Source organism: Rhinolophus sinicus, chromosome 13 (genome assembly GCF_057876585.1).
Source record: "Rhinolophus sinicus isolate RSI-liver-muscle chromosome 13, RSI-T2T, whole genome shotgun sequence".
Classification (NCBI taxonomy): domain Eukaryota; kingdom Metazoa; phylum Chordata; class Mammalia; order Chiroptera; family Rhinolophidae; genus Rhinolophus; species Rhinolophus sinicus.
This window is the reverse complement of record NC_142513.1, coordinates 57,164,092-57,174,931: the sequence shown is the minus strand read 5'-3', so window position 1 is coordinate 57,174,931 and position 10,840 is coordinate 57,164,092. Positions and strand designations below refer to the sequence as shown.

Sequence of the window (10,840 nt, the reverse complement as noted above, 5' to 3'; positions counted from 1 at the left end):
TCTGGCCTCCAGAAATGTGAGCAGACACATGTCTGTTGTTTTCACAAGCCACCCTGTTGGTGGCGGTTTGTGACAGCAGCACTAGGAAAGGAATACACCCACTGTTAGAGCTTATCACACATGGGTCCTTGGCTTGTGTCTGGTTTCCTAGCCCTCACAGAGAGTCATCGGCCTCCTGGAAGGTGGCGGGAAGAAGGCAGGAAGGAGGAGGCAGAAGGAAGGGAGCGACTCACCACAGGGCTGTGGCCGGTCCTGCTGAGGTAGGAGAGGAGACCTTTGGCGTGGTAGATGGTTGGCTGCAGGGGCGCGCCGGGGGACAGCCATTGCCTGTTCAAGTCTTCCCCTCTCAGGGAGCACCTGTGACTGTGAAGAAAGCAATGAGAAATAAGTACACATTTGGAAGGAAATCGCCAGAGAAAAGAAAGCTCAACAAGGCAAACAATTAAACCAAGAAATCCAACTTCCCTCTGATGTCTGCCCAGTTGGGATCAAATTCGCCAAGTGTCATGATTATTCAGACCTCTCCCCGCCCACCCACCCCCCAGAAGCCATATTTAATTTGCTGTTGGGTAATCAGAGTTTTATGATGAAATTCTGGAAACGTAGTTCCCCACTATGTACATCCATGGAGAAAACATTTGGTAAAATTCTCCAGACCTTCAGTTCCACAAACAATTAAGTGGAGCTCAATCTATTATGCTGGGTGGGTTATATGTGATACTTCCAGTTGGCCCTATAACTCTGCCAGGTGGATATTATTGCACCCCCCCCCCCCCATGAAGAGACTAAAGTCTAGAAAAACGATTGAATAAATGACCCAAGATCATAGCAGTAAGAGCTGGGTTTTATATCCAGGTCTGTTTGCCTCTGAAAAAGCCTAAGGCTCTTTCCGGTATCACGTTGCTTCCTCCCTATCTATAGAGATGACACAGAAAGCTTGACATTTACCCAGAGAGCCAGAGTATCTTTTTCAAAGACATCATCATGGAATATTAGTGCTAGAAATGAGCTCAAAACTCATACATCCCCTCATTTGGGAAATGGGGATGTTCACAGTTGAAAGTATCCAGTTATTGTACAAAAGTGACACAGCTGGGTAGTGATGGCACTGCCTGCAATTCAGAGGGAAGGGAACTGAGGTGCTGAGCTGCAGAGTGAGGCCGTCTTAGAAGCCCGTGACCACCAGACACCACTAAGTGCAGCCCCTGCTCAGGGGGGGCTCCCAGCATTCCTGCTAAGATGGCGTTTACTCACTGGGGCTTGGAGGAAGGAGGCCCAGTCTAGGAGGAGCAGTACAGCGTCTCCATCACAGAGCCCTGCCAACCCCCAACCCCAAACCCTCATCTCCTTCTACGCGACAGCTCCATCCAATGGCTCACAGCTCCCTCTGAGCAACGGTATCTGCTGTCCTGTTGCCAGCACTGCCCCCCATCTCCAGCCCTTCCCACCTATTCAACTTTCAGGGGGTCAGCCCTGCAGGGAAACTTTCCCTGATCCCCCTCCCATGACATTCCGTTTCTATTTGCTGCAATAGTATCCAGAGTTGCCCTTAATTAGAGTTCTTACAAAGCCAGGTTGAATGAATGGGGTTTTGTTTTTGTCTGTCTGTCTATCTTTCTATCCATCCATCCATTTATTTATTTTTACATCTCTTGCCTTTTAGATACCTTTTCCTTTTTTTTATATATATGATCTTCAGTAAATTTGGAGGTGGAAGAAGAAAGTTCAGCCTCCTCCTTTCACAACTTTTTCATCTTCATGTTTCTAAAATTATCTTTAAATATTAGTTTCCTGCTGCTTGTCAGCCCCCTCTTACGGCTCTAGAAACCGAAAATCTTTCGATTAATTGTTGATCACGATTTCACCATTAAAATATTTTGACTTGAGAAATAGCAGGGATTTTTGCATCTTCCTCTCTGACTTGTGTGTTCTTTTCTTGCTTCCCCCCCCCTTCCTTTTTTTAACAGCAGTGACGTCTAGAAATAAGGTTTATCTCTCCTGCCCAGTGACCAAGGATGCAGGCGAAACATGAAGCAGAACTTTAATGCAAATAGCAACACAGAGACATAGGCATTCCAGACTTGTTCCCAAGCACATATGTGCTGTGTTGAAATAAATGTCTTTGCTCAAATGAAGGTACTTGCAGACACAACATCCCAGAGACTCAGGAGTCTTTTAAATTGCTTAGTTTCTTGCCTTGACCTGGATTCTCACCAGCGCTGGGAATTTGCATTTTTCTTTGCAACATTGAATGTGACCAAATCAGTCAAGGTCCCTTAAAAGCATTTGTTTGTGTAAATGAAAATGCAGGCATTCTATGCGTCCAGCAGCCAGTAATTTTGTGTCAACTCTCTCTACCTCTTCTTTCCATGTGCTCCCTGGAGACCAAGTTCCGGGGCAAGGTCTACATGGAAAAGGCTCAGAGGTTACCACATCGCAGACACACCATTCTAGATTATAATTCCCAAAGACAGAAGAAAATCAAGTTTTGTGCTGCCATCGTACTATGTGTTTTGGTTAAGAAGACCTACTCCCACCTCTCAGTTCTGTCATCAGGGATGGGGTGGGGGGACTCTGAGAGTCGACATTCCTGTCTGTGAAAAAATATAGGTATGCTGAGCTTACCTCCCAGGCAGGATCATTCTGAAGATCAAATGAAATGATACCTACTTTAGATCTCTCCACGGAGAAACAGCTACACGGCTCTTATCTCTACCTGTGTCTACGCCCACGTCCGGTCCTTACCGTATTCCCACACTCACCCCTTCTATACCTATATCTAAATTCTCATCCACACCTGTAATGCTCAGGGATGCATCGCTCCAGCTGGACCATGCTCATTGGTCCCTTACCTCATCCTAATTTGTTTTCCTTATGAAGAATAATCAGGGAGTGACATACAAGGTGAGTGATAGGGAGAAGAAACCTGGCTAGGAACCCCCGACCAGAGGCTGCGGTCAGGTTTAAGCACCACTTGACTTGAGTACAGTTAAGGGTGGAAGGCATGGGACCAAAGAGAAAAGAAATCGTCTGAAACATGCAAAGGAATAAACAATTCAAATTGCCGATTGGACTTTGGGCTGCTGAACAGTGCAAAGGGGACAACAGAATCTAAGACAAGAATTTGGAGAGAACTGGGCCACTGTGAGACTTAGGGAAGCCGCTGGTTTGGGTAACTTCTGTTTGTTTTGCAATGGAGTGGATGCAATGATGCTTCCTTTGATATCATAGGTTGTGGGGATTTGGGAAGCCCACGTGTTTCCACTTGTATTCAGGGCTCTACACGTGGGCGTGAATGTGAGAGTATCTCTGTGTGTGCCGTGTCTCCAGCAGTTCCACCGTCTATGCAACTGCAGATTGTTACAATATGTACCACACCCAACTTGAGTGCTTTTCATTTTAAGGCATTTGCTTCCCATCTCCAAATCCATTTGGCATTTTGTGCTAATAATATCAGCGATGCATGCAGGCAAAGGACCTGCTACTGCTCTTCCCAGGGATTTGTTTTAAGCATTTGAAGATGAAATGCACCCCATCTTATTATCTACTGTAGCCTCTCTGAAATGACAGCTGCTCCATCTCTGTGGAGCATTAGCAGATGGACAGCTATGACTGGCTGGCAATAAATTCAGTGCCTCTGATTTCTGCAACAGGGTCATCCTTCAAACAGTGAAGTCCTACACTGCTTGCAAAAATAATAAAATGGTAAGTATTACTATTTTTTTAATCCCATTGAAAATTGCAAACCTACAGGGGAAAAAAACCCTCCTTCCTTTTGGTTTTCACAGGTGAAGTCATTTGAAGGAAATAGTCATCATTTAAAAAAAAAAATAAAAAAGAAAGTCTTAGTTTAACTAAATCTACTTGAAGCCAAAGCTTATCTGCACAAAGGGGGCTAGATCTAGAGGACCAACCATCTGTCCAGCAGTGTTGTGCTTTCAGCCTTGAAATTACTACATTCCCAGAGAGTCCTTTGTCCTTTACAACCTGGGACAGTTAGTGACCCTAATCCTAGATCCCAAACTTTAAGAGGTGTTTTCAAAGTAGATTCCTGACCAGATTTGGCCCTGATGGTTGTACACTGACTTTCAATGTTTCAGATGGTTTGTGTCCCCCACCCCCCCACCTCAGCCACCATTTTTACACCTGATTGCTTCACTAGGTTCTTATCTGCCTGCTATTTTTAGGCATTTGCAGACCAGGGCTAAAAAGTCTCTAACCATTACACCTGCAGTTGTTCGTAGAACACATTCCTTTCCTTAAAAAGAAAAAAAAAGGCTTCCAGTCTCCTGAAAGTACTGTCATCTTATGACCAAACAAAAGCATCTCAGCTGAAATATCAGAGTTGCTTCCTCAAAGAGAACCCATAACGCAGTAGTCAGACAATACAATGATTCAAACATCTCCCATCCATCTGCGACTGAGACATGGACAGAACAAGGGCCTCCGACTGAATGACTGCTGCCAGGCTTCACAGTATTAGTGCCACCAGCACAGCCAGCTGTGACGTCCAAAGAGAGGCGGGATGTTGAGGTTTAGCAAGTGGCTTCAGCATTCCCTGCACATTCTGGAAACAGGAAGCAGCACAGTGCAGGGGAGACTATACAGGTAATGAGGCATGGAAGCTTCAGGAACACGGCCTGATCTTGCACCCAGAACTTTCTGAATGAACATTGCTTGAGTGGAGAAAAGGAGGAGAGAAGGAGAAACGAAAAGCAACGTCATCTTGAGGCCACAGCTGCAAAGTACCAAACAATCAGGGTCACCGGGGACATAGTATTAGGTTCAGGAGATTTTCTGGCAAGTAAAATGTTCAGAGAGTCAATAATCTAGAGAGCATGGGAAGAGAAGAGCCCAAAGTCAGATGTCCTACAACACCTCCAAGAAACAAGCCATATGTCAAAGAGGCCTGATCTCCCAGAGCCCAGGTCTAGGAAAGCTGCAGTTTTCAAAAGATGGACCAGAAGAACTGACCTGGGTTCAAAGGTCAACTTTGGTAAATAAATTGCCCAGACTTGACACTTGAACCTAGGTCAATTCAAACCTAAACGAGTCATCCTTGAGGCCCTAGTTCCTCAAAGTATGCTCACCAGCCTGTGGCATCGCGTGAGAGCTTGTAGGATACACAGAAATTTGGGTCCCTATCCAGAATCTGCATTTTAACAACATCCAGGGAATTTGTATGCACGTCTGGTGTGAGAAGCAGTGCTTTATGCTGTACCCTATCTGCCCACCCCATTTTCCCCACTATTGTGTGTAGTCACTTGCATGTTTTATTTGAAAACAAATACAGAGTTAAGGTGAAAATGCGTTTTCTCTAAGTTACTTGGACAAATCTGATTTCATAGTATCATTCAAATATCCAATGGAACGATTCAAAAGATGACAAGATAAGGATAAGTTCAGCTGAAATCAGACCACGCCAGATTCAGGGGTGGGCCAGTTTGACAAAGATAGAGTGAATCCTTCAATATCACTTCTATAAATCAAGACTATGCAACCAGTGAAATTCACATTTCTACGCAGCACTCAATCCCATTTACAACTGATTCAATAAAAACAGAGACTGCTCCCATTGAAATGGTGGATACTCAACGGTTGAGGTTTCTAAAGCTATGTCTTGAGAACAAAAAATGTCTGTGAACAATTTGCCAAACACATGCAAAGTCAACAGTGAAACCTTAGGTTTGCCATCAATTCTCATACCAGCCAGGCAGCAATCACTTGAAGTCATGTATTGCCACCGGCTGACACCATTTTGTACCAATCATAGTATCTACCAGATATGAGCAAAGATAATTTATTTCATTTCTGAAATTTTAAATCCATTAGTAACATTTGCAAAATTTTTTCAGCATGGGAATGATAAACGAACACATTTTAAAAATCAAGAACTAATGATTACTCTATAACGTTAAACAAAGAAAAAAATCATTTGAAAAAATTTCACACTCCTTCCCCGCTCACGAAAGCCAGAAATCATAAAAGTGTTAAAGGAAGACTCTCACTTAATGAAGAAACACTAGAGGAATCTTCAGTAAGATCGGGCATAAGATCATGAAGAACATGGTCTCCATGACATTACACTTGAAGTTCTATCCATTGAACTTAGACTAGAAACATCAATTAGAACCACACTAATCGGTAAAGATGCAAAACCCATCTCTCTTGCAGGTGATACAACAGTGTACCTAGAAAACAATGATTAACTCAAACAATAAATCATTTAGTGCAGCAATCAGATATAATAGTAACAAACAGAAGTAAGCGCTCATACTCATATAAAGGAATGGATGAATCATTTCATGCATCTACAAAAGGGACTATTGTGCAGCTGGGTGCTCGTTACAAAATACCCCAGTCTTAACCACCGTATCAGCATATCAATCCAGTGTCTTCAAGGGGTGAATGCTGGGGAAGAAACCTACAGAAATGGATGATCTCTACCTCCCACACCTACATGAGCCCGTGTGTCTCAGCTTCTGTCTGATATACACATTGAACTTGGAATCAGGCTTGGTTTGAAGCAAGGATTTCTTTGCTTGATATTTTAATGATTGATGGCTTGTGGGTCTAATGCCATGACTTGAGCACTACTAGCCTTGGAAGTCTTTTGATATCTTAGTTTGCAGTTTTCTCCTATGTAACATTAATACTCCCCTTCACACCTGACAAGTTGGTGGAGGGTATAAAATTCTATTCGAAACACAACAACAGTGTTGCATGACAACATATATTATTGATGATTCACCCCACAGTTACTGCTAGAACAACTACTGTGTGTCAGATACTATTCTTATCCTGAGTTTCGTAGCAGTGAACAAGCTCTACTAGGAATTTACATTCTGGGGATTATCGTCAAGTGGCAGCTCAGGGCAGACATTGTTCCATCTTGTTCTGTTACGTCGTCAGCACCAACTCAGCCCAGTGACCAGCATGTAGCAGGCAACTCATGCATCATTATCTAAAGGATAAATGAAACCCAGCTCCCCATTCTACTGCTGTCAGAATATTTCTTCTCTGGGCAGCCAATAGCTAAATTAAAACTATGACTTTTTTTTTTTTTTTTTTTTTTTTTTTTTACCGTCAGTTCAACAAATTTAATTATGGGATATTGATTTTCCCTGATCATCTGTGTCTTGCCAGGGACCTCTGTACTGCTGCAGCCTGCCTTGGATTAAAAGTCACTGTATTTTCCTTGTTAGAGAGAAACTTTTGATGGAAAAAAAATTCCATGCAAAGCTCAAAATCATTAACATGAAGAAGAATAAAAATGATTCTTTTTTTAATAAAGTTGCAGTGGGAGTTCCATTCTCTTATCCCTAAAGCCAGAGTTGATAAGGACGTTCACAGCTGAGATCTCGCAAAGAAGCTCAGAAATGAGGGTCGTTTGGTGGTCGGTCCATAAGACTAAATAACACCAATGTGTCTCTTCTGGAATGGAAAGAATTCATAGCTATTGACTTGTTCCCTTTTTCGATGCCTCAGAGGCTTCTTTCATATTAGGGTAATTTTTCCTTATGGACCAGAAAGCAGACCGGACGTTTACATCTCCCCCATGAGTTCATCAAGCCAAAAGGTGTCTCCAGAGAGTTATAACTCTTTCCTTCCCTACTAAATAGAAGAGGTAGCAAAGAGGGTGAATGCCAATGCGTTTAACTCTGCTGTATAATACAATCCAGATGAGACTCCTGGGGCAAAGAACACAGATGTAGAAAAATGATTTCTGCTGATTGGGGCTTTCAGTAGCTACGGAATGTTCATGCTATCCCCCGAAAGTAACAGTGACTGCCAATACCAGCCTAATCAGAGGAATGGAGGGAGTCATCGGGGACTCTGGCATTCCTTTTGCTTGAAGTCCTGGCAAAAGAAAGGGGGAAAGCAGGAAGAACAGCACTTACATCGCTGAGGAGAAAATCAGAAAGCAAACCGAATTTTCATGTTGGCTTTGGCACTTGCTACCGTGTAATCTTAGGCAAGTTCTTTCATATTACTTGGCTCAGAGTTACCATTCGTTTAAAAAAAAAAAAAAAAAAAAAAAAAAAAAGAGAGAGAGAGAGATTAGAACACACGATTGTTATCCAAGGTGACTTTATCCTTTAAAAAATCCATAATTCCACGTAAAATCTTACAGAGGAAAAGAGAAACCAATCCACAAGGGGAGATGAAGACAAGGAGGTGGGCTACATGCGTTTATTCTTTGAAACACAGATTTGTAAGGAGAAACATTATCCACGATTTATCACCTCATTCCTGAATTACCGTGATTGCCTCCTCACTGGTTTGCTCATCTCTTGTCTCTCATAACGCTTCTCTCCCAATTTGACATAATTCCAAAATGATGTTAAAATTCCTTCAATGTTTTTTCATTACCTAAAGGAGGACGTGTAAACTACTTTGGCTGGCATTCAAGATCTTCTGCTAACTGGTCTCAGCTCACCAACCTCTTTGTTATGATTCAACACAAACCCGGAGCTGCAAGCAAGCCAGATTTCCTTGCTGTTCCCCCACATATCAAATTCTCTCAAGTGTTGATGGAACGATGTCTAAAATTTGATCGTTTCTTTTCTCTTTCCTTCCTAGCCTACCCATTTTTCAGAAAACTTCTCGAGCCCTACCCCTTTCATGAGACTTGATTTGCGTACTCCTGTTGGTAGCGTCTTCTCCAACCTCTGAACTCCCTTAGGAAAACTAAACGGTGGGAAGCGTGTACCGTCACCAAAGTCACACTGTGTGTGTGTACAAGTCTGGTTCCACCACTTGCTGTGTAAATTTGACCTAATTACTTAACTTCACCAAGTTTAAGACTCCTCCGTATCAGATGAGGAATACTTTTGCCTCTCAATCTCTACCTACGGGTAATATTCGCGTCTAACTCACAGGATTTTATTTCTTTCTTTCTTAGAATTGAGTGACATAATACACTGACAACATTTAGCAAGATGCTTAGTATATAATCAGAGATTGATAAATATTTGGATTTTTTAAAGCAATTCTTCATAGTAGCATTCACGTTTGCAATACCATCAAGTACTACCCTGAGTTTCACTTAACGAAACTACGTATTTAGTTATAAATCACTGGAGGATACACTCATTTTGTATTTTCATTGAATCTGCTTCCAGCCTTATCGTCATGCCCTACATTTGATAGTTTTCAATCACGACTTGTTATACAAGAGCTCCGAGTCAAATTAGACCATCAATGTAGAACTGTTTTCATTTTTTGAGACTTTCAGTAAAGCACATGAAAAAAAATTAAAATAAGAGAATGAAAAGGCTATATTTATCATTTAATCCTCAAAACTCCCTATTTTGTATCGGAAGAAGCGACAGATCAGAGGTTTAGGTAACTATCCATGGCCACATATTTCAAGCAAGAATTTGAACCCAGGTTTTTTAACAAATTGATAATGGGTGACCTGGAGGAAGTCTGAAAATGTCTTTACCTAAAACACCATCTTAATATCTTTTCTCTCATTATTTACCCTCATTGTCTGCTGACACACTCCATACCATTTTCTTGCAGAAAAGGTTTGTGTTGGCTTGAATCTTAGCCCACTCCTCTGCAGCCCAGTTGTATTGTTCAGCCATGTCACACACACACACACACACACACACACACACACACACACACACACACACAAAATTCCAAGAAGTTAAAAAGGCAAAATCACTATTTATTTGGCTTCATAAATAGAAAAGGAAGGAGCACCACCTACCTTCTCTCTAGTCTCAATAATTGATTCCCTCATTTCTTTAACTGCTCACCAAATATATCACAGTCATCTTTGAAACACCCTGATTTTACACCCCTAACTCATTCACCATCCAACCTTAAGGACTCTGCCTTTAAAATATATACAGAAACCAACAACAACTCACCACCTTTACCACCCCCCTGCCCACGGCACCATCATCTCTTACCTTCCTCTGCAAAAGTTGCCTAACTCCTTCCATCCCTGACCACCCCCAACTACCTTCCTTGCAGTCACTTCTACATACAACAGCCAGAGACTATTATCATTTCTCTGCTCAAAATTCTCCAGTGCACGCTCCACACTCAGACATTTTCATTTCCTCTTCCATGTAGCTGACAGTCTCTTTTCCCAGATCTCCATGGGATGCTCTCTCATGTTTGTGCTTACATGTCATCTCATCCGAGTGACTCTTTCCCCCTCGTACTACCAACCCCTGTTACCTCTAATCTCTCACTTATATTGTTTTCTCCTTTGCACTTAGAGCTATGTGTTATTCTAGTGCATACCCGTCTGTAGGGTAGTTTATGCTGTATCTCTTCACTAGGTACAGATGCAATGATAACACAGACTTTACGTCTTGTGCTCAACTTCAGTACTCCTCAAAACCCAGAACAACCGCTGATACACAGCAGGCACTTTATCAATAAAGAATGAATGAATAAAAGATTAAATGAATTCTCCAATCTCTAGTTCTTGGGAAGCACGTTTTTTATGATCAAAGCATATTTTCCTTTCTGAATGGGTATGGCTGATGACGGACGTGGTATCAATGGCTCCTCTCTGAAATGGTCACATCCCCGTCTTCTTCCTAATGGAGAGGTAAATTCGGTCCTTGTCACTGGTCTGGCTCTCTCCAAGATATTGCACAAAATGTTTGAAGTTACTTTAGCTTATTTGCACTAAGACCCAGAAGAAAATCAGATGGGCTGATCATTAATACCTTGGTGTATCTTTTTATTCAGGGAGTCATTTTAGCAATCTGAGAAATCAAAACATCCTTATATTTAGGTCTTGGGAATTAGAAAAAAAGTTACTTTTAATATACTGTATATTTTCAACTAAAATGTACACTTCAGGCTA

At 42.0% G+C, this 10,840-nt stretch overlaps 1 protein-coding gene across 1 annotated transcript in view; it reads right to left on the bottom strand.

Annotated features, from left to right (window-relative positions):
- AGBL1 (AGBL carboxypeptidase 1) overlaps positions 1-10,840 on the bottom strand; it is a 532,929-nt gene that overhangs the window by 274,374 nt on the left and 247,715 nt on the right. Inside the window, exon 18 of the mRNA XM_019726713.3 lies at positions 234-363. Within this exon, the coding sequence (XP_019582272.3) occupies positions 234-363 (130 nt within the window). The remainder of the gene's footprint in view (positions 1-233; positions 364-10,840) is intronic.